The sequence below is a fragment of the Chelon labrosus genome (genome assembly GCF_963514085.1).
Source record: "Chelon labrosus genome assembly, chromosome: 2".
Taxonomy (NCBI): Eukaryota; Metazoa; Chordata; class Actinopteri; order Mugiliformes; family Mugilidae; genus Chelon; species Chelon labrosus.
In genome coordinates this window covers 24,094,831-24,118,909 of record NC_140338.1, presented here as the reverse complement: position 1 = coordinate 24,118,909, position 24,079 = coordinate 24,094,831, and the positions used below count along the sequence as shown (strand labels likewise).

At 43.9% G+C, this 24,079-nt stretch overlaps 1 protein-coding gene across 2 annotated transcripts; it reads right to left on the bottom strand.

The window, feature by feature from the left end:
- Nucleotides 1-12,945: 12,945 nt before the first annotated feature.
- pcdh18a (protocadherin 18a) lies at nucleotides 12,946-21,289 on the bottom strand. Of its 2 annotated transcripts, none has more exons than XM_084569677.1 (4): nucleotides 18,038-21,289; nucleotides 17,329-17,417; nucleotides 16,530-16,702; nucleotides 12,946-14,617 (listed from the first exon to the last, which is right to left on the bottom strand). In XM_084569677.1, the coding sequence occupies exons 1-4, from the start codon at nucleotides 20,525-20,527 to the stop codon at nucleotides 13,782-13,784; spliced, it is 3,588 nt and encodes a 1,195-aa protein (XP_084425803.1). In that variant the 5' UTR covers nucleotides 20,528-21,289; the 3' UTR covers nucleotides 12,946-13,781. The 2 variants fall into 2 exon arrangements, with proteins under 2 accessions (XP_084425803.1, XP_084425804.1); XM_084569678.1 differs by having other exon boundaries at nucleotides 17,329-17,384.
- Between the last annotated feature and the right edge of the window lie 2,790 nt (nucleotides 21,290-24,079).

The window sequence follows — 24,079 nt, the reverse complement described above, 5'->3', positions numbered from 1 at the left end:
AACGGCTCTACGCAGATCCTACGCTATAGCAGGCTAAGTTATCGTGGGTTGGTGCTGGCATTTATGGCATTTATATTGTGTGCTGGTGTGTCTGTATTTCCCTGTAATTGTGCTGCTAAAACAGCAGTTGCAGTCTGGTCAGCTGTGTTGAGATTCTCTGTGTACTTCAAACAATGTCAACTGAAACCAGTTGGAGGTGGAATTAGTAAATGCTGGTCAACAGTTACATTTACTGAAATCACTGCAATAAAGGAGAAAAGCCATCTGAGTAGATGGTGTGTTGGAGGTGAAAGGAGGGTGAATTTTCTCACCGTGATGTGGACTTTCTGAGGAGTTGCACATCAGGCCTATGGCATACGTAAGGCGTAGATGTGACACGCAACCGTAAATCAGGATTAAAAGGCTAACGAACACGGCTACGTTAGAAGCGTTGTGAAATTAACTTTTCTTATTATACTTTAGATCTTATGAATAACTACAGTTTTATACACCAGTTGGAAATAAAAAGTGCAATTTCATTAACTGATAAGGATTCTGACTGGAACAAGTGGTTTTAGCTTCAGTCTTTTAGCCATTATATCTTCCACGTAGCCATGATGTGCATATTTAAGAAGTTTTCAAGGACTTTGCTTTACTTGATATCTAGGAATTATGTATAAATACAGTCCCTTATGGTTAGGGGAGAGATAGGCTGTCCGCCATTGAGATTACACAGCATGAAACCAAAAACACAAAATGAATGTACCGATAGCACACGACACGACTCGGCTTGTAATTCAAACCAGGCTGGGTTTTGCAAAAAAAAAAAAATCAGTCAGCTAGAAACATTAAAATGTAATTCAGAGACCAAATGTTCAACCAAGAGATAATGTGGTTAACCGTAGCGGATAAACCCTGAGAAAACAGACCGGCCGTCATCACCTTGGCAGTGCCTGACTCTGTCTTACTCACGGCTAATTTAAATGCCTCATAGGCAAGAAGGTGTGAATGGAGCTGAGGTGGGTGATGTCTCGGCAGACGGCTATTAAACTGCGACGGCAAATCAGCCGTGCCCTGACTTTGTGCGCCGTTAAAACTGTATGAGTTTTACATGAGGCTGCAGATGTTTTTACTTCAGTTGGCAATTCATGAGGACTTTTGGAGTCAGCCTCAAGTGGACATGTGAGGAACTGCAGGCGCTGACACTGGCTTAGTTCATCCATCTCTTGATAAAAAAAAAAACTCTTGTGAATATTTTTTTCCAATTCCACTCTCAAACTTATGTATCCAGTATTTAAACATGCAAATAATTAAAGAAAGAACACTATGCTTGCGTCTGCTGATATATACATGTCATACTGTATCTTCTGCATTTATTGTTAAAGTGTTTATGCAGTGTATTCATGATCATTCAGAGCAGCAGCTTTTACATGCATTAACAAATAATATGCACCACAAATGCAGCTCTTAACGCTCTTGACATCAAGGGCTTATTTTTCCCATCAGTGGGAGGGCATATCTGGATAAGAGGGCTCTATATATTGGAGTGTGTGTATGGCATGGAGGTTACATTAGAATCATTGAGGGACAATGGAAAGGTAGATGGTTGTATACCGGAAACAACAAAGGAGCAACGGGGAGTTTGGCAGAGGGACGAAAAGTGAACTAGACTATAGGTAAGTGAGGGAGAGTGAACAAATTGAATGGGAGGAAGAAAAAGGGAAAGAGATACTGGAAGAGACAGATAGGCTAGTGGTAAAGACGGAGGCACTTAAGGAGGAGAGTGAAAGAGCGAGAGGGACAGACAGTGAAAAAGGGAGAGTAAATTGACTGCTGCGTGTCACATGGAAACAGTCCCTAATTGGCCAATCAGCCGACCCCAGATTGAGCCTGCCGTTCTCTCTGACACTGCAAGAGCACCTGTACCTCTGTCACACACACACACGCAAACACACACACGTCTTCAAACACCTGCCACCATTACCACCTCTTCATCTTCTGCCTCCATTTCTGACACGTACTTTTAAGAAAGATCTGTGACAGCGGGGAGCTGACAAAGAGGGAGAAGGAGGAACGGACGGAGGGACAGTAAGTGAAAGAGTGGAAAAGAGAATCTTTTATTATTTTTCTCAAGAATAGGCGGTAGTAGGTCATCGGCTCCGCTCTTCAGCTGCTCCCAGCAATGAAAGCTTTCATGTTTTTATTTTTTTTGCCAGTCATTTAGTCAGGAAAGTTAACGGTAAATGTTTTCACAATTACAGTGTTACAGTAATAATCCCTAAAGCTGCATTAACAGATTTTCTTTTCCCCAGCTGTGGTCGAAAACGGGGTTGCACAAATCTATGCTGATGGTGAATTCTGCAGATAGTTGCCTGTTAAATAATCCATTCATTCATTCAGGAGATGGAGGAGTCCAAAGCAGAGTTAAAAGGACAATGAACAATAATGGTGTTTTATCTTGCTAGAGCCAGCAGATGACATGCATTTACACACACACACACACACACACACACACACAGCAACAGTTACTGCAATGCAGCAGGTTACGTCTTATACTACCCACATATGATCTTTAACGACAATGTGGCAGCGCTTGCATTGCTTGTAAACAGGAAACCCATCTGGAATTTAAAATCAAATTCTCATCCTCGACATAACGTTGAAGGTGATTATTAGGGCTTGGCTGCATCAAGATAAACACTTGGTGGTGCTCACTCTCCATTGTGGTGCCATTCAACTATCGCAGGGGAAGAGGGTGCTACAACATGACATGTACTGTAAAGAATGAATGCACTCACTGCCACTGGCGGAGTCTGCTCTTCCCATGTGGGACATGCAAGAGACTAACAAGAAACAGGTCAGCAGCAACATGCCTTCTGCTGTTGAAGTCAACCTCGAGGTTGGGAAAGCTTGGCTGTTCTCCTCTGACCCGTCAGCAACGGAGTCTGCACACACTGGGCAGTTTTTGTTTTTCATGCCACGCTGAGTGAACTCTAGATCCACGCGATCAGCAGTTTTAAGAAAACTCAAACCAAACACCATGCCACGGTCAAAGTCATTGAGATCATACGTACTCGCCATTCTGATTTATTCATGTGAACATTGACTTGAGCTCGTGACTTGTATCTGCATGATTTTACATGCTCCTCTGCTGCCACATGATTAGCTGTTTGATTAACTTCATGAATAAGCAGGTGCACAGATGTTCCTATTAGTGACTGTATGTACAAAGCAGGCAATTTTGCACAGCACATTTGTATTTGTCTCTCATTATGGGGAAGAGACAAATAAAAATCTGGCTTGCAAAATTGCCTTTATATTTGTCTCTTCGCCATAGTTGAGGTTAGACTAGCAGTATATAGTCAGTAATTTAGTGTAACTAGGAATCTGTCTGTGAAGGTTCTCAGTCAGTTGTCAGAATTTCAGTCAAAGTCCAGTTGCCTTTTTAAAAGTTTTTTGGATGTAGCTAGAAATCATCATTAAGTGCTTCATTGTCACTGCTTTTTTCGACTCTTCTCTTTTCTTATTTCACTCCCAGGCATCACTCCTTGACCCCTACAAGGATAACTTCTTTTCATTGTGAATTGGGAGCTGTAATCATATTTAACGACGTTAAAGAGCCATGCTCATGACATGTAATAGGACCGAGTTTGTGGAGTTGTGTCAGGTGGGGGCCACTTAAGAAACTATTTTACTGTCGTTGACTGTCCTTGCCGCTGCTGAAGTTTAAAGTTTGTCAGCTCTCGTTTGCCCCCTACTGGCCTAAACCGACTCTCCATATTCATGTAGCTCACTGCTGTTGCTTGAGAACTCAAATGTGAAGCCGTTTTCACTATTTCACAAAGCTTCACTACTGCTGTTCAAAACAGGACATGACATTATTTTGTACAGGTTTAAATAATTCAGCAGTCACAAACTAGCATGTTCGACATGTGCTGTATCTGGCACAGACACCGCAGAGATGCTAGCTGTTGTCTTCGAACCGCACAAAAACATGTCCAAAATAGGTTTAGTTGTTTACTTGAGTAATAAATGACACCCTGCTGTAGCTCTAGGAGAACATGAAGGATGCTCAACTAAACAAGAGCGAAGCATTGTAGTGGGCTTGTTTGATTCTGTGCTACTGGGAACACACACACATGCATACACACAGACCAAGGGCTGCTGTGATCTCTGGATAAATGGCCTCTGGTATCACTTTAGTCTTCTGAACACACACGCTCACACAGACGGACAGATAGACAGACAGACACACAAGAACATGCACAATCTCCACAGTGCTACAAAGGCCAACGAATAATTCTAAAATACAAGGCATAAGCACGGATGCAGGCTCCCTCCTGCCCACACACATGCACACGAGCATGCACAAGCACACACAGAACAGAAACACGCGCACTCTCTAAAGGGAGATGAATTACTGAGTGGATGGGATCTGACGTAACCCATGGTGGAAGTAGGTCACATGGGGGAAGACAGGTCATCAGGGAAATAACACTGCAGTTGCACTACCTGTCTCTGTCTGTATCCCCTTTTAAAAATCATTGTGCTTTTGAGCTTTGCCATTCTGGAATATACTGCATATATGGATGTCACCCTATGCTGTATGTGTAATAACTTTACAATATTTTATCAGGATTACAAAAAAAAAGGTGGAAAACTGAAGTTGTAACTCAAAAAATGTGTGATTTTATGACAGCTGATCCAAGCAGAACCTTTCCTCTGTAAAGATCCTTCATTACCTTCAAATTCTGGTATTGAGGGAGATACTGGAATTCAATCCAGGTTATTCACCAGATAATAAGAAAATCTCAGATGTGACGATTTGCTCGGTATGTTGTGCAGTAAGTAAAATCCAAGACTATGGGTCTACAGATATACTGGCAGCTGTCTGAAGGTCAGCCACAGTGGTGACAGTTGTTTAGGTTTAATGCTGATTGTGTTCCTAAGTTGAGTCTGGGAGCATGTCAGCATTTTAATATGCAAAAAATACAAAATTATTATTATTTTCTTTTTCAAGATTAAAATTAATGTTGGCTTGGACAACCTAGCCTTGAAGCCAGCCTGAATTTATTTCAACAAGTGATTCTCTGGCGACAACAAACATCTGTTCAACTTTTACAGATTTACATTTACATTAGTAATTATTTAAACATTTCGGCACAGACCAAAGTGCCGTACTGACCTGCCGATCAGCATAGATATTCTTACAATTATTTAACAGATACGAAGAAAGAATACATTTATAGACACTTATTCACTTAAGAATTCTGTGTTGATTGACGAGAAACCTCAAGGTGCTAGTAACACTCCAAACTGCCCCCAACCTGCAGTCTGAAAAGCAATTATTGCAGGAAGCCCAATCATAATTACTAATATATCTAAAAATACGGCAATCAGTAGAAATAATTCCACTCTCTATAGGGTCCAGCAGGATTAACATTTGCAGTGTTTTAGTTTTTAGGCACGCACGACTTCTAGCTCTTTGCTGCCCTCTCTTTCTCTCCTTGAGGCATTTTCTCTTAGAACCGAAACAAACCCGAAAGGTACAACCATGAACCTGCATCACACTCCGCATTTGACCTCGTTACTCTTTCTCTCTAATACATTATAACATTTGCATAATTTACATTCAAGCCTGTCTCAAGTCCCAACCCACAACAAAACTGCCTTCTCCAATTCCAACTGAGTCACACACATGAACTCATACACGAGTGTGACTGTCTATACCCATGCAGTAATTAAGCCATCTGGATATCAAAGTAGCTAGCTTAGCCTCGGGGTAGAATGACAGCAGTGGCGAGGCTCGTGTGCGAGCGTGTCTGTGCGCATGTAGCGTTCATGTGTATGTGCGCGTGCCTATATGATGTGGCGTAAGGCCAAGCCACTGGCTGCAGCAGTGAGATTCTGTCTTTAGTCTCTATCACTCTGCACTAATCCAATTGTGCAAAGAGAGAGAGGGCGAGCGAGAGAAAGAGACGAGTTAAGAGAGAGAGCATACAACTGGCTGCACTCCAACTCTAAATGGCAAGCTGGATGGTGATGTCTATTAGCGGGTGAGAGCACAGAAAACACACCCAACCACCCCTCCTGACACACAGACACATGCAAACACACACACATGCAAAGCACCACACTAACACACCCACTTGCTTCCCGCTGCCACATAAAGAAGCACTCATTCACACTCGCATTTATTGCCACAAAGATGGGAGCAAGTGCATGTTCACTCTCAAAGAAATTAACATCTCGTGGCTGCATAAAATCAAAGGGGACCCAAACTGTAGATGTATAAACCAATATGCAATTAAAGTGACAAAATGACTGAGCCTTAGCACTCTCTCTCTCTCTCTCTCTCTCTCTCTCTATCTCTCTCTCTACAGCTCTTCAGCAGGTCTTGTTGAATGCGTGGCAGTATCTTGTGGTCTGTGTGTTGTGAATGCACGTCCCCTCATGGTGGAAGATAGGTCCCACAGTGCCATCTGCTGGACAAATCCTTCCTCATGTTTCCATATCATGGAGAAAAAAAAAGCACGTGTAATTGAGCACAAGTCACTGATATTAAGCTGTGCATGCACAACCATAATTTTCTATAGCTTTTAAAATTGCAGAAAACATATGCTCTGATCAAATATTTTTAACATCCTTTCATTTTATAGGAAATTATGAAATACTCTCCTGTATATGTGCAGTTGTCACCTGTCAATTTGTGCAGTGAAACTCAGGATTTACATGGCATGGCCTAAAAATGTAAAGTGAAATTGTAAAACTGAATTTAGATATGTGAGCACATGCAGTCTACAGAAAAAATAAAAAAATAAATACCGAAGTGCTTAACTTGAGTGATTACTCACCCGCAGAGCTCTGCAAAACTCTTCAAATGTGGCAGTCTGAGAGGAAAGAGCAAACTCTGGTTGAACTCAAACACACCAACCAAGACCATAACCTATTAAGAGACATCACAAGCCAAAAGGGACAGTAACCGCTGACTTATCTGAACACACACAAAGAGGATGAATTCAGATAATTGAACGTGTTTTTTTTTGGCATCCGGTTCAAATCTTGTAAATAGAGCTTCAGTGTCAGGGAGACTTGAACTCGGAACTTCTAAAATTCTGACTGTGGCTCTGCAGATAACAACATGACATGTAAATTAGAAGACGGAAAGACCTTTGACAGGAAAGCAAATGGAATAATAAACAGTGATGGATCAAGCAAACATGTCTGCCAAGTCTTACCTTCGTGCAGCACATATTCATCCATCAAAACACAAGACTGCAGTTAAGATATGGGTAAAATACATACCCGGACTACCTGACGAAAATAGCTTTAAATGAAATTTCTTAAATAATAATGCACACAGCTCATGAAGCTCTCCATCATGCCTGTTGTATCACCGTGACTTGTTTACTCTGTTTATATTACAGGCTTGCCAATATCCTGTTTTCCTGACCCTAGTGCAGCACATGTGCACTGAGGGTCACTGTGGTGTTTCTGACTTGAGATGAGAGCTGATTTCATGTCACCAGAACACGAGCCCTCACCTTCTTCATTTCCTGTGATAATAACAATAACATAATAGATTTTGCAGGAAGAAGCAGATGAGGTTTGGAGTTTATCAAGATTATTATTATATTTTTTTTTGACTCGACTAAATATGCAAGACGCGTGTTAATACTTGTGTCAAGATGGTGAGAAGCAAACAATTAGCAAAAACAATGATTGGGGATGAATCAGACGGTGACAAGATGAGATGAAGCAGAGAAGAGCATTACAAATTCTAATGTCTGTGGGGAGTCGGGGCTGTGATATGAGCTGAGAATGCTGCTGGGATTTGAATGTGCGTGTGTGCCTGTTTATGTGTGAAAGAGAATATTTATGGGTGTGTGTGCATGTGAGTCTCAAACAGACAGATAAACAGACAGAAATAGCCAGAAGATGAGAGGGAGATATGGAGGTATGCAGGGGGGAGAGGGAGAGAGAGAAGATGGAAGAGAGCGGGTCTCAAAATGAAAGTGAGTGAAAGGCAACTGAGACTGACAAACAATTTAATGGTGGATTTACTTTGACATTAACAACCTGGAGTTCATATTTCACCAATGTATCAGTGCCACTATTGTTGTTTGTTTAAAATTAATTAAGTGAGTGGCAATAAATTAAAACTTTTCACCCAGTGTGTGTTTGTGTTTTTTTTTTCATTACACACACCATTACCTTATGCCAAAGAAATTTCTTATTGCTAAAGATCCATTGTGTATTGCCAATTTAATTTTGAAATGACACACAGTTAGTGAATTCCTTGCGCCTATGTTTTATTAAATAGTCTACGTGAAAGCTCCTAAAATGTTTTATAATTTGGCTTTTTTTTTGGTCACTTTCACTTCCTTTTACAGAGTTTGTAGTCAAAATATGAACCTGTAGCTGAAGCTAGCCAGCTTATCATAACATAAAGACCAGAAATAATGAGACAGACCCGGTGCTAAGTAGCTTGTCCTAGCATATATACTAGAAACAAGTGGATAGAGCCTGTTAGCAGCCAAGATGTAGCATGCTAATAAGTGTTCTTTAGAGGTGCTTTATTCCTACAGCCAGTGCTAGCTAGCTTGTCATAGCAGGAAGACCAGAAACAAGGAAAGAGGGCCAGATAGCACACACTTATAATCCACAGCCACAACATTAAAACCACCGACAGGGATAGTGAATAACATTGACCATCTTTAGACAATTCAATGTTCTGCTAGGAAACTTTTGGACCTGGCATTCATGTGGATGTTGCTTAGACATGTACCACCCCACCTTAACCAGACCAGGCACCCCTACCCCATAGCAATGACACTCCTTGGCAGAAGCCATCCCCAGCAGGATGCAGCCTGACACAGGCACACACACAAAAACGGTGTAGGAACAACTCAAAAAACATGAAAAATGGCGCAAGGTATTGACCTGGCCTCCAAATTCACTAGATCCCAAACTGATCAAGTGTGGGATCCACTGGAACAAGCCTAATCCACAGAGAACCCTCCTCTCAACCCACAGGGCCCAAAGGCCCCCACTAACAACATTCTGTTGTCAGACACTGGAGGACCCCCTCAGAAGACCCATGTCCATTTTCTGATGAGTCACAACTGTTTTGGCAGGAAAATACAGAGACAATATTACGCAGGTGGTCATAATGTTATGCCTGATCAGTGCAGGTCGATTTGTGTTTTTTTGGAGGTGCTGCTAAATGTGAACCTACAGCCAGTGGAATCTAGCTTGTCACAGCATAAACAACAGAAACAATAGAATAAAGTCAGGTGGCACACAAAACCTGCATGTCAAGTAGTGTTCAGAACAGGTCCTGTCAAATATGAACTTACAACCACTGTTAGGTATCTTATCATAGCAAATATCAGAAACAAGGGGATAGTGCCAGCTAGCCTCCAAGATACAGCATGCTAATCAGTGCTATCCAACAAAGGTTCAAAAAAGGCAACTGCACTTGTAGAGTTTTTTTTTTTTTTTTTTTTTTTTGAGAAGACGTTTCACCACTCATCCGAGTAGCTTCTTTAGTTCTAGGGGACTGGTGGGAAGTCTGAGGTTTAAATAGGAACTCCTCCTGAAAAAACTTGCTTGTTATGCTAATAACCATAAACTGGTGCAGCTAATTTCCCTTAACGACTGGGTACTTACCTGTAGTTGAGGGGGGACTGTTTTGTCCCTGTCCTCTTCCCTATGAATGGTTCTCTAACGACTCTTGTCCGTCAGAGGCTCCAGTGTCAAGGTGTGAATGAGACTGAAACTTCTTGGGGACAGAAGTTAAAACTGTATTGTAAATAGATGGCAGATTAAATCTCAGTCCACCTCCTCTGTTTAGTGAAGGTTTTTCCAGCCTGACATAGATGGCTTCCTTTACTCCTCTTTCAAACCATCGGTCTTCTCTGGCTAAGATTAGGACGTTGTTATCTTCAAAGGAGTGCCCTTTGTCCTTCAGGTGTAGGTGGACCGCTGAATCGTTTCCTGATGAGCTGGCTCTCCTGTGCTGGTACATGCGTTTATGGATGGGTTGTTTGGTTTCCCCAGTGTATAAATCTGTACACTCCTCACTGCACTGAACAGCGTACACCACATTACTCTGTTTTTGCCTGGGTGTTTTGTCTTTTGGGTGGACCAGTCTTTGCCTAAGTGTGTTTCCTGGTTTGAAATAAACTGGAATACGGTGATTTCTGAAAATTCTCCTGAGTTCAGTGCTCTTTAGAGGTGCAGCTCAGTGTGCACCTACAGCCAGTGCTAGCTGGTTTACCATAGCATGAAGACCAGAAACAGAAATAGAGCTAGCTACACTACTAACACACTTTTTTTCAGCTAAATGTGCCAAAAGACCAGAAACATGGGGATAGAGTCAGGTAGCACACAACATTTAGCATGTCAGGTCTGGGCATACAGGGTCTGTCAAATATGAACCTGCAGCCAGTGTTAGGTAGATTATCATAGCATATAAACCAGAAACACAGGAAGAGATAGCACACAAGAGATAGCATGTTCATTTTTGTTCTACAGGGGTGTTGCTAAATATGAACTTACAGCCAGTGCTAGTTGCTTGAAGGTCAGAGACAAGAGGGTGGAGCCTGCCAGCACCAAGATACACTGCCTGACCAAAAAAAAATGTTTTGTTGGACCGCTTTTAGCTTTGATTACAGCACATATTCGCTGTGGCATTGTTTCGATAAGCTTGTGCAATGTCACAAGATCTATTTCCATCCAGTGTTGCATTAATTTTTCACCAAGATCTTGTTTTGATGATGGGAGAATTTGACCACTGTGCAAAGCCTTCTCCAGCACTCTGCAACAGGGTAAATCTGAACTCATCAGAAGACATGACCTTCTTCCATTACTCCAGAGTCCAAACTTCATGCTCCCTAGCGAATTGAAGCCTTTTTCCCCAGTTAGCCTCACTGATTAGTGTTTTTCTTAAGGCTACACAGCTGTTCAGCCCCAATCCCTTGAGTTCCCTTCACATTGTACGCGTGGAAATGCTCTCACTTTCACTATTAAACATAGCCCTGAGTTCTACTGTTTTTTTTTTTTTTTCAATTTGATTTCACCAAACGTTTAAGCGATCGCCGATCACAATCAGGATGTTTTTTCTGACCACATTTCTTCCTTGAAGACGATGGTTCTCCACTATCCTTCCAGTTTTTTGGACAGTTCTTAACCCAATTTTAGTAGTTTCTACAATCACCTTAGATGTTTTCTCTGCTTGATGCATACCAATGATTTGACCCTTCTCAAACAGACTAACATCTTTTCCACGACCACAGGACGTGTCTTTCGACATGGTTGTTTAAGAAATGAGAAGCTACTCATTGCATCAGTTGAGGTTAAATAACTTGTTGCCAGCTGAAACATAATCACCCATGCAGTAATTATCCAATAGGAGGCTCATATCTATTTGCTTAGTTAAATCCGGGTGGTGACTCTTTTTTTTTTGGCCAGGCAGTGTATATACTCCCTTATATACAAAATGGAAAGTTGTGTAGGATACACAGCACAATGGACTTTTCTTGTGATCTGAACACAGTAAACATGAACCTATTTGAAGGCAGCATTAGTGTTGTTTGGAAGTAGCCTACTGCTAAATAGGAATCTAAAATCATCTAGCTAGTTAGCTTAATATAGCATAAAAGCAACATAAAAGAAACAATTAAGCCGGCAGTCACACAAAATACAGCATGTTTATTTATGTACTTTAAATATGAAGCTGCAGCCAGTAGTAGCTGGTTTATCAGAGCTTTCAAGAGCCACCTTAGTTATACTGAGTTAAGCTAGCTGGCTGCTGGCTTTATCCTTGTGTTTTGTTTGTTTGATCATACTTGTTATGCTCAACGTTCAATAGCACTAACTGTATTATGAATATTAGTTCATTGCTGTTTTAATGCAGTTAGATATGAAGAATGTTTACCTTTGTGGGAGGCTAAGCTAATTTAGCAACTAGCATGATTTAGTTTCCCTCACTCACATGCAGCCAATTCATGCTGTTTATTGAGGCTTGAACTCTTTAATGATGAAGACAAATGAGCTCATTATCAGGTGTTTTCATGCGTGCGTGTTTTGTGTGTGTGTTTTCAGTGAACATGAATTTTCTGGGTCTCCTGTATATTTTCGCCACGTGTGTCTTTAAGTGTGTGCAGTAAGGTCTTGAAGGTGGGTTTGTTCACGTTTGTGTCAACCTAGTGGTTGTGTGAGTGTACACATGCAAATGCTAACCTTTACCTTGTTAAAGCTCTGCCTCATGAGGTTAATTGCTTCATTTAGCCTTAGTTGTTGAATTTTCACTCTTAAATGCAGCTCAATGTTGTATTTTCTTCAGTGTGTGTGTGTGTAACTCGTGTGTTCTTACTCACAAGTGCATCAAATCTTCACAATCATGAGCAGAGTGAGTGAGGGGAGGGGGGATGCTCACTTCCCACTTCCTCTTAATTGTGTTATGAGTCCATATGGCCACGTTGAAGAATATCATGCTTTTGATTCCTCATCATGTGCCGCTATTATCAGACGCTGTTCATTTGCTAAGCATATTTACCATAAGCCTGTTGCTTTCACAGATGAGAGAGACAGTGAGAAGGAGAATCCCTACTCTGAAACTAAATTAAAGCCTAAATGCATTCTAATCTAAAGAGATCGTTTGGGAATAAATTCATGGCTAATGGAGTGTTTATTAGCAGAGCTGTGCATGTGAATTGTGGTACAATGAGGCCTGGGGAAGGTTTGCCTAGAAAGAACAGTAGATTGTGTCTGTGCATGTAGAGGGTGCTGCTGTCCTGATTCTGAGCATTAGGGGGTGCTAAGAGACAGGAGGGGCAAATGCAGCAGTCAGCTTGGAAAACATGAGAAATTAAATAGGAATTGAATAGAAAAAGTTGCAGAACTATCAAAAGAAATGCCAAGAATAATTTTCGAACTTAACCCTGTTATGAATCCCTCCACTTTATTTATCACCCACTGGTCACAATGTTACCTTACAAAAACTCACTTCCAACATGGAACTGCATTGGAATGTGATTTTTTTCTTTTTTTTTTTTTTTTTATATATGCACACACGCACATTCAATGACAAAATTAAATACGGTTGTTTTATAAAATAAACTAGGCAGAGGAAAGGAGACACATTAAGTGATATTAAGACATGCAGTGACAAATATAAAAAATAGACATTTGTTTTCTTTTTCTGTACAAACATACATTGACACATATAAATATATAGAAGTAAAAAAGAGTGTATTTTTAAAATACAAAGGTCAAATTGTACAGTTACATTCCAGAATAACAAAACAGGAGACATAGCACAATATTCAAGTGAGTTTGCCTTTTTTCCACAAACACTGTACAATATTGTTCACTGTAAAAGCAGAAATTAGACCACACAACTGTTGGTTTCTCCCCGTGGAGTCTGTTCACGCTGCTGTAAACATTACACATGACGAAAGGGTACAGTTTTTGTTGGTGGATTTCTCTTTGAAATCGCTCATTCGAGCACCTTTCCGGGAGACTGTAATATTAGCTGAGCAGTGTGTTCTTTGCATGCTCGCTTTGATGCCTTTGAGTCACCTCGATCACATCTTCAGTGCCGTGTTTTACTTTTCTCTGTGAGTCTCTCAGCAGTGAGAGGCAAAGAGGAAATTTGGTAAATTGAACAAGACAAGCATTACAGTGGACAAGAAACTGTCATCATAAAGTTTTATATGTTGGCACACAGAACAAGCATCTACCAGAATGTGGTGAAATGTTCCCTCCCCCATCCCATGGTCAATTCTTTGCCCTCTCTAGTTCTGTCTGACATCTTGCAGCAGTTTGTTGATCTCATGGACCAGCTCACTAGCGTCCATGCCGGCTTCATGGCGGCTCTCGCTGCGCTTGCCACTCTGGTGACCCTGATGGAAGACGCCATCAAAATCATCTTCCTCGTAATTCTCTGGGATTTCCTCCATGGCTGGCAGCCATTTTAGGTGTGGTGGTTGTCCATTGGGGGGGTTGGGGGTCGAGGTTGAAGATGAGGACGAAGAAGATGAAGACACATGGTTGCTCCCTACAGCTCCACTTCCGGGGTTTAGATAGTGGGTATTGGCCGCCCATGCAGCCACACCCGGGGGGTAAGTGGGACCTTTACCGCCTGGCAACAACCCTCTCCGGTTGTCTTGAGGAACGGCATTGTTACTATGGTTACCACCATTGTTGCCACTACGTCCACTTCCTCTTTCAGTGTTTGATGAGGATGAAGGTGGGCTTGTTTCAGTGCACTCAGCGTAGGAGTCCATATTAGGGGGTAAGAGCCGCTGGAACACTGAGTTCATCTCTGTGAGGAGGGAGCCAGCCCCTCCTCCAGCTGCACACGCATCACCTCCTCCTCCTCCGGGGACAACTCCTCCGGCCCCCACCTCTTCATTCCCAGGCTCCTTGCCAAAAGTGGAGAAGCTCTTGCGGCACTCCGAGTCAACAGAGGACTGGTCATCGTCAAGCTGAGGCTGCTGGGAGGACTCCTCCCCGGGGATGTACATGTTGTTGCGGTAGTCAGCAGAGGAAGCAGGTGAGGAGAGGGGGGGCATCCAGCACTGGTCAGAGTGTCCCAGGATGCGACATTCATCCGTGCACAGTCTCATGGCTAGAGAGAAGAAAAGAAAAAAAAAAACAAAGACGCAAAAAGGGTCAAAAACGAATGTCCACATACAGAAATAGTAATAAATACAGTAAATACCTACAAAACAACTCAATCAGATATTTGAAAGACAGATGTGTGTGTTGCGGTAAAGAAAATGTCAGTACACTTGAATAATACAAGCCCTAAACCTTGAGACCGAAACAAAGGTGGGCAAGGAAGTGTTACATTTGAAGAGATGCACAGCAGTTCAGCAAGAGGTTTTTGTATGGAAAAGAAGGCCATGGTTGCAGTTTGATTCATTCTTTTAGTGTACACTACCCATTTAATATTTCATGCAGCTATCCTTCAGTCTTTCATTAATGTCAAGATCACAGCTTTTTTTTTTTTTTTAAATTTAACCTCTTTCTCCCTCTTCCCAGTCTCTTTAAATTCCCGCTTGAAGGACCAGATTGGTGGTATTTACAGCTTACACCGTGATTATCCAGGTAGTGCCAGGTATGAGAACTATGACAAAAACTGAATAAACAGATAAACAATTGGCAGATTCTGTCCAAATTGAATTACAGGCGGATGTTAATGTAATATTTGGCCGCTCTGCCAAGTATGTCCACAGCTCCTAAATACAAGGCTGAGGCAGGGATTTGCTTGTTTGGTTCTTTTATCGCATCCAGCATGAATAGCCACATTTTCACATCTAAATAGAAAAATCTAAACAAATTAAATCTATTGAAGAGAAACAGTGGTAATCCTCCCTCTCGGCCCATTATCTCCTTACCCTCCCTCTTTTTTTCCCCCATATTAGCATAAAAGATAGTGGAAGGGAAGGGGAGGGAGGATGCCTGAAACACCTCCAAGTCTGTCTGAAAGGAAGAAAAGAAAAAGGAGATACAGAAAGACTGTCCATGTCCACCACCCCTCCCTTTATCTGTCTCAATAAAGATTGAGAATACATTAACAAGTACAGAAGAGGGGGAGATGCAGAGGAGCTCTCGGGCATGTAGTAGAGGCGAGAAAGGCGCAGACTCAGAGAGAGAGAGAGAGAGAGAGAGAGAGAGAGAGAGAGGGAGGGAGAATAACATCATTCTAAAAGCAATTACTATGAATTCTCCTCAGTTCAGACATGAAAGCACACCACTGTCACTCACCATGGGGAAAAAAAGAGAAAGAAAAGAAAAAAGAAGGGAGGAAAGAAAAACAGCACCCTGAGACGCATACCGATGAGTGACAGGCGACTCATCTCCGCTCCAGGGAGGATTTTACAGACACGACTCTATCTTAGGGGCAGATAACACACACACACACACACACACACACCACACACAGTAATACAAACAGCCAGACACACTGTAACCTCTCTCAGCGTGATAACGAGCGTGGAAATGAGGACTGTGTGGAAGAATGGGGCCGAGCACAATAGGGATTGTGTTGGCAACAGGGTGAATAGAGTGGCTGTAAAGGCAGGTGTACAGACAAATAATGGGCTTAGGGCCTGACGCTGTCCATGGTGCTGAAATTTGTCAGGCAGGCAGTACATTGAAGGGCTGGGTGTGGTCTGGAGGAGGACAGCTCGTTTCAATTAAGGTACGTTTAAGGATGAGAAGCAGGAATCAGTGTTTTACAGTCACCTCAGCCGGCTCGGAGCGGATAAGGACAAGACAAGATGAATCTGAAAACCACAAAACGACAAGTTTCTGCAAATGAGATGAGGTGCAATTATCTTCTGAAGGCTGAGGTGATAGCTGAGTGTGAGCTGCCGCTGTGGAGTGTTGAGGATGTGAATCAGATGACTGCAGCCAAGTCATATTGAGGAAGGTGCCAAACAAGGAAAAAAGAAAAAGTGGCGGTGGCAGCAGTGGTGTTGTGAAGCCACTTAGGCTCAGGCTCCGAGAAAAGCTTTGCATCACCAATAACTCACCTGGGTGGAGTCGATGGTGCATCTCGAGGTGCATCAGATCAGAAAAGCCCTCCCCCAGCAGCAGTCTGTCCACGGGGGATTCCCGCCCCATGTCACAGTCACTGTCCCCCGCCTCGCTGTCCCCACGGCCACTGTCCTTCAGGCTGAACTTGTCCATGTCTTGTAGTGCATACCTGCAGGAATCCATTATAAAAAATGATGCAAATTTACATTTTTGCACACATAAAGCTGAACGTGTTCTGTTTTGCAGACTGGCTGAATCAGCCCGTCCTTAGAAAAGACTGATGACAAATAAATCCATCATCTCTAACTTAAGGCTGTGCCTGGAATCTCAGGGCTCAGTCCATAAATTCTACATGCAGGTAGATCACATCAATAAATCTATCACTGTAGCCACTAGGGGGATCAATAAATCTATTTCTGAAAGATCATAAGAGGACATTATGATGAAAGTAGTGATGGATGCAGACTTTACAACCTGAGCCCTTTTTTTTGTCTTTTTTAAGAATTACCAATAAAATTGTTGTGACGTTCAGACAAATGAGTTGCATACTTTTGGACTGAATGACATTGGTGTGATAACAACTGGAAAATGAAAAAAAAACCAAAAAACATTTACACGGCAAACCATGATCTACATATAACTGATCAACTGACAGGCAAAACTTCACAACAGATTGTTGAAACATGTAATACACAATGAGAAACAAGTGGTTTGAAAAATAACAAAAAAAATAATCTTTTCGGGAAGGGGTGGCGGATAAAGGGGTACGGGGGCTGAGGGATAGGGGTAAATTACCTGTAGCTGCGGGAGTATTTGTTGCCACGGAAACTGGGTCTGGGCTGGTACTGGCCCTGATGGAGCATGGACAGAAGCTGTGAGACTTGCTACATCCAAAAATGACAAAACAAAAAAAAACAAAACAAAAAAAAAAAGAAACAGAAAAGGGAGGATGAGTAACAGATGGGAAATCAAGGTAGGGGTGAAAAGGGAGAGAGACAACACAAAAGACAAAATAATGGATGAGTAAACACAAAATGGATGATGGAGAGGCTGCTAAAAATGGATGAGACAAAATGGATGACATTAAAACAAAAAAAGGAGGGTTGGGGGGGCAAGGGTGAGTCTAGATGAATATGGAGACATATGACTGAGGGGTGAGTCATGGTTACAATGGAGGTAATGGTGACAGGGTGTAAACAAGGTAAAGACAAAGACACATCTATAATCATCAACAGTTTTAATGAGAGTCAGTCTGAACTACAGGGCAGTGTTGATTAAGTCACTGTCACACATGGAGATGAGTTCATTTGATCAAACGGAGACAGCTGTGTGAGGATGAGTAGGCTGGTGTGTGTGTGTGTGTGTGCGTGTCTGTGTGTGTGTGTCTGAGTAGGAGAGAGGAACTGGGAGAGAAAATTTGGGAAGGGGCTGAGGGACCACATTTGAAATTTCTGAGAGTCATTTGCTTCAGTGTGTGCCTAAGAGTGTGCGCATGTGTGCTCACCTCCACTGGTGGAGTTGCGTGCGCCAATTCCAGGGCAAAGCTCTCTGGAATATGATTGGACGAGATGGTCACTAGGCTGTTCAAGGATTGGCGGCTGTGGTGGTTCTGCCGGCTCCCCATCTGGGCTCGTTCCATGGGAGGCGTGGCTGACGGTGAGCGGTGGTGAGCTCTGATTGGGAGGGTGCCGTTCACCGTGGGAACCAAGGTGATATCACCTTTGTGGATTTGGCGCGAGGGCTTCTTCGGGTGGTGCTGGTGGGTGGATTCTGCGACCCGGCAGTTGTAGGAGTGCCTGGTGTCCTTCTTCTCCCGGTTGCAGTGAGCGGCAAACACCACCATGATGACCAGGAGCACGCTGCAGATGGCCCCCAGGGAGATGATGATAATCAAGGATGCATCTAGGGAAGACTCCCCCTGATCCGTCAGTGGCCCATGGTTCTCCATGTTCTCATAGAGGGTGATTTTCAGGACGGCTTTAGCGCTGAGGCTTTCACTTCCCTGATCTCTGACCACAACTGTCAGCTCAACATGCTCATGGGGGAAGTTCTCCAGACTAGCGTTGGCATGTATCTCGCATGTTCTGGGGTCAATGAGAAAGTATCCTTCCTCGTTGCCGCTGACGATGGAGCAGATGAGCTCAGCATTGACCCCTGTGTCACGATCAGTTGCCCTGACCACAGTTACTAAATGTCCAGCCTCTGTGAACTTTGACGCGGGGACATCTGCAGTGAAATTCCACAGCTGGGGGACCACAATGACTGGAGGGTTGTCATTTTCATCCTGGATGTTGAGGATTACCGTGGAGTTGCTCAGCAGCGGGGGTTTTCCTGCATCTTTGGCTTGCACAACAAAGGAGATGCGACTCACATCCTCGCGATCAAATGTTCGCAGCGCATAGATGGCGCCATTAGAGGGGTCGATGGTGACGTAGGTGGAGATGGAGCTCCCATGAACAAAGTTCTCCAAGATGGAGTAGCTCACCTGTCCATTCGCGTCCAGGTCGGGATCAGTGGCCAAGATGGAGGTCAGATAAGCTCCGGGGGCATTGTTCTCTGATTTAAAGACCTCATATCGGCCCTTCTCAAAGCGTGGGGGGTTGTCATTTTCATCAGTTACATGCACAGTGAAGTGTTTAACAGTAGAGAGACTGGGAGTCCCATGGTCCTCGGCCACTACAGTGAGGCTGAACTCTGACCTCTTTTCTCTGTCCAGAGATACGTTGGTCAGTATCATGTAGTTGTTCTCATACGTTTTCTGAAGCTTGAAATAGCCTTGACCATGAAGCTTACACTCTACCTCTCCATTCAGACCAGAGTCCAGGTCCTCCACCCTCACCAGCGCTACAAACGTGTCCAAAGGAGAAGCCTCGGATATATATGCCGCGTCTCCGTTCCCCTGAGCGGACATGAGACTGATGCTAATGTCTGGTTTGTTGTCATTCACATCTACCACTTTGACCAGGATCTTGCAGTGAGCGGGCATGGAGTTTGGACCCATGTCCTGCGCTTGCACATCGATGTCATACGAGTTAACAGTCTCATAATCCACGCGTCTTATGAGCGTCAGATGACCGCTGTCGGGGTTAATTTTGAATGTCTCCATTATTTTGGGAGACACGTGACTGCTAAATGAGTAAACTATTTTGGCGTTGGTGCCGTCGTCCGCGTCTGTGGCATTTAAGTCGATGAGCAGCTTACCAACAGGTGAGTTTTCTGGCAGATTGATGACATACGAGGACTTCTCAAAGACTGGGCTGTTATCATTTGAGTCAGCAACACTGATTTTGAGGAGGGTCGAACCCGTTCTCGGGGGAACGCCCCTGTCAGAGGCCGTGTAGTGAAGTTCGTAACCGGAGCGCACCTCCCGATCCAACTCCCTGAGCACCACCAGCTCGGCATATTTAACCCCGTCAGTCCTGGATTGGATGTCAATCTTAAAGAAGTTGTTGGGCTCTAAGGCATACGTGTACAGTGAATTCTCCCCGACATCGGGGTCTGTGGCGCTGTCCAGAGGAATGCGCGCTCCCACGGACGCGCTCTCGGAGATTTCGATGGGTATGACGGCTCGGGCGAACTGGGGTGCGTTGTCGTTGATGTCCAACACTTCCACCTCGACGTGAAACAGCTGGAGGTGCTCTGTGGGGAGCGTCAGCACGTCGAATTGTATGGAACAGTTGAGGTTCTTTTCGCAGAGTTTCTCGCGGTCAATTTTGGTCCTGATGCTGATCTCTCCGTCTTGCTCGCGCACAGTGAGGAAAGACGAGCTCCCTCGTTGCATAGCTCTGAAGCGGAGCGAGACTGAGCTAGGAAGTTTAGCCAGAACATCCGCGACGTCTTCTTTCAAACGCGCAATAACCGTGCCAACCTTTTGCTCCTCGTAAATCTGATATTTCAGTGTCTTACCAGAAACGTGTTGTGTTGCCAGCGCCAAAACAGCCAGAACTCTCAACATTCTCGTCAAAAAGAGTCCCTTCATGTTTCCTCGTTGCATTTTAGAGCAACCGAGAAGCAGACTCCCCCAAAAATGGCTGGAAAATGCAGTGCAGGTCAGTTTCAGTTCTAACTTACTAAATGCTGTGCTCGCTCAATCAGCAGCTGCATTGCTTTCTCCGCAAAGCGAGAAGAAAAACATTCGATTTTAACAATCGATGCAAGCTCGCTCAAGTTGCACCAATTTCCCCAAAAAGCATCCAAATGTCTTCTTTCTGTCCTTCCCTGTCATACAGATGTGTTGCGTGTATCCAGTGTGGGCGAGAACAAGCTGAATGCCACTGAAATCTGTGCGTCTTTCTCCCTCTCCGCCCTGCGTCTGGACTGTGCGCGCCGTGCGCTCTCGTTCGCTCCCTCTCTCCGTTTGAGGTGCCTGTGCACACAGACTTGCCCAAAATAATCCGCCTGAAACCAACTAGTTGTACATCAGCCACTGCCCCCTTTTCACATGCCGGGAAAGACAAACGCTTCTTAAATCAAACCCTGGCTGGTGGCCACTCAAACTCCAAAAGAGAGGAGAAGGAGGCGCAATAGGGGAGGAAAAAGTGGGGGGTAAGAATAAAAAAAAGAAAACCCCGCCCTGTGGGGGCTCACTGTCACCACTTCTCAGAGTAACGACTATGCATCCACAAGGCACGGGGGAAAATAAACTCAAGAAGAAAACATTCATTCAAAGAGCTGACCATATCGTTTTTCACTGCTATAAAAGCCACGGGAAGGTTTACGAGTTTCTCGCTTCAGGTCTGTTCTCTCCAGACAGCATGGAGACACAGAAAGTCTCAATTCTCATTAGTAGAGACAAATATATAGTCTCCTCATTCATGAGTTTAGTTTAAAGCGTCGATCGACACACTTTTCTTATAACCCAATTCAGGTAACTGTCACCACTCACTCATATATAATATGTGGCTGGTAGTGCACCAGCCATATATGTCTTGGTATTAGGGTAAATGCATGCCACCGGATTAAACTGTATCTGGTCTCTCTCTCTTTTTTTTTTTTTACTCTTTCATGTGGCAGCTGACTACAGCCTTCTTCAGGCACTTTGTAGTAGATGTGTGCAATATTATTTTCACATGCGCTTCATCTGTGACCGTCTATGGGTGAGAGTAAGCCGGGTAAGCTGTGTGGCGAATCACGTTGAAAGGGAGCCGGACTCTAATGAATGCCTTTAAAGAGTTGGTCACGCCGAGGAACAGCTCCGTCCCCGTGCACAAATCTGTTCAGCATCACTCGAGACTCCCCGCAGGAAGGAGGGTGGAGGGGATGGTGGGGGGGGGGGGGGGGGGGGGGATTCATAACGAACCGAGCAAACGAAACTCACTAGTTCGGACATCCATTTGAGTTCACTAGAAGAAGTAAAAATCACATGTATGCGCGTGTACACGGGCAGAGAGTCGATAGGAAACATGGGAAATAGAGGAAAGAGAAGAAAGAAAGAAAGAAAGATCTAAGGTTTAACAAATGTGCACAACTGGGACCGTGCATTCTGGAGACCATCTGGCGCAGTTTGTTTGGCACCAGGACCAGGCGATTATGGGCGACCGAACAAGACTCCAGCGGAGCCCCGAACCCCACACAACCGCGAGGAAATGAGTTGTCATGGGGGACTGTGGAGTGGAGTGCCAAACAGCCTCTCCGCACACATTCACACATTATTACGCGTGTGCGTTGAAGCTATAGAGAAAATGAGCTCGGCTAATGAAGGTTTTAGTTATTAAAAACTCACAATCAAGGCCAATATTACAGCCCAGGCTGGAGATAAAGCAGCTGATCATCTGGAGCAGAACTTCCCCCTAAAGTAGAGCAGACTCATAACTGTCCAGTTTAGCCTGAATGATCCCTTTCTTTTCCTAATGCTGATTCTCATTCAACATTCCCAGACCATTTTTCGAAGACCACAATTAATCTTAAAAATAAATAGATACGGAATGAGCAAAACAAATGAATAATTTACCACCAGCTGCTATACCGACTGCCTGCATGGGAAATGCAATATAAACACCATCTCAGGAATTGATGTTAACCATTTGGACCAGGTTATTCAGTGTGGGCTGGTCTTTTTAACGCAACAGCATCTGCACAACTTCTTAAGCTTTCTTCTTTGCTTCTCTGAAAACAATAGCTTATTAAATATTCCAAACGTGCATGGACACCAACCAGAAGCTCCCCTTTTGAACCCGCAGCCTGAAATTGGCGGAAAACCTTTATTCCCTCTCCCAGTGTCTATTCATCGCCCGAGCCATGTCTGCAAAATGTTTGTATTCACTCCTTTTTGCCACATCTTTCACTATAGTTCGCTTGGTATTTAAACAGGTTTGATACGGGCGCCCAACATTTCCATAGCGCCAAATGCTCACAATGCAGTAATGCAATTACTCCCTGCGTCCCCGAGAAGCTAATCACATTTGGAGAACAAAGTCAGCTCCGGAGTTTATGGAAGAAGGGAGCAAAAGAAAGCGACGGAGAGTTGGAGGGGGTGCGGGGCTCTTAAACACTGCGCAGAATAAAACAATTAATGTATAGAGGGGGTATAATCTAAGTAAAAAGCAGATGGAGGCCTAATACGTTTAGCCACGCTACATAACCAGAGGAGCCGAACAAACATGATCTTTTTAGTGCTTAAGAACACCAGTAATGGAGCTCAAAATATTCATCCTCTGCAGCAGGTGCAAAGATGCCCCGTCCCCTGGACCCAGTACGTTTCCTTTTTGTTTCGTTTAACTTCTCCTGCTTCCAGCTCCCAAAAGATAAGTTTATTGATCCAAATGCGGCTCTGAAGGCCAGATCAGTCTCCACAAATGCATCCAATCAGCAAGCAAGCAAACAAACAAACAAACAGCCCTAGCTGTTTCCCTTGGTTCAGCTCTCTTCATTATGCAGTGCCTAACACTTGCCTGCATGTGTCCGGGCCTTGTAGTCATAAAGTAATAGTGTGAATTAAACGTCTGTCGCTAACATTCATGACGGCCTTCCTCCCATCACCACCGCCTCCCCAAGTCAACAGGCGCAGCAGGTGGAGCGGCCATAGAAATGCGCCTCCGATTGGAGTCAAGAGGAATGTTTGCGCATTTGCGCGTGCACGTGTGTGGTGATTTTTTTTTTTTTTTTTGTGGTGTGGTTGTAAAGGCACGCGAGCATCTGTCGCCTCGTCTGGCCGCTCATTGTCACTTATTCAATTAGCAACGATTTGGTGGATTCCATTCCAGAGGGGAGGAGTAGGACCACAGAGACGTGGGGAGTTCGCTTTCACTGCTGCTGATGGAGGGAGAAGCTGATACCCCCCCACCCCCCAACCACCACCACCACCACCCCCGCACACACACAGCCATCAGAGCAATGATTGTTATTCATCCGAGTCTCTTCTTCTTCTTTTTCCCCCTCGTCCCCTTTTTTTCACTTTCATTAGGGTTCCACGGAGCTTTATTACTTTATGACCGCCATTGTGTGCCTGTGTGTGCGCAGACAAGAGAGTGCGCCCTCCTTGTTCTTGTTCACAGTCCGTGTGGTGATCACAGCCTGAGCGCAGCATATTGCAGGCGATGTCAACAGT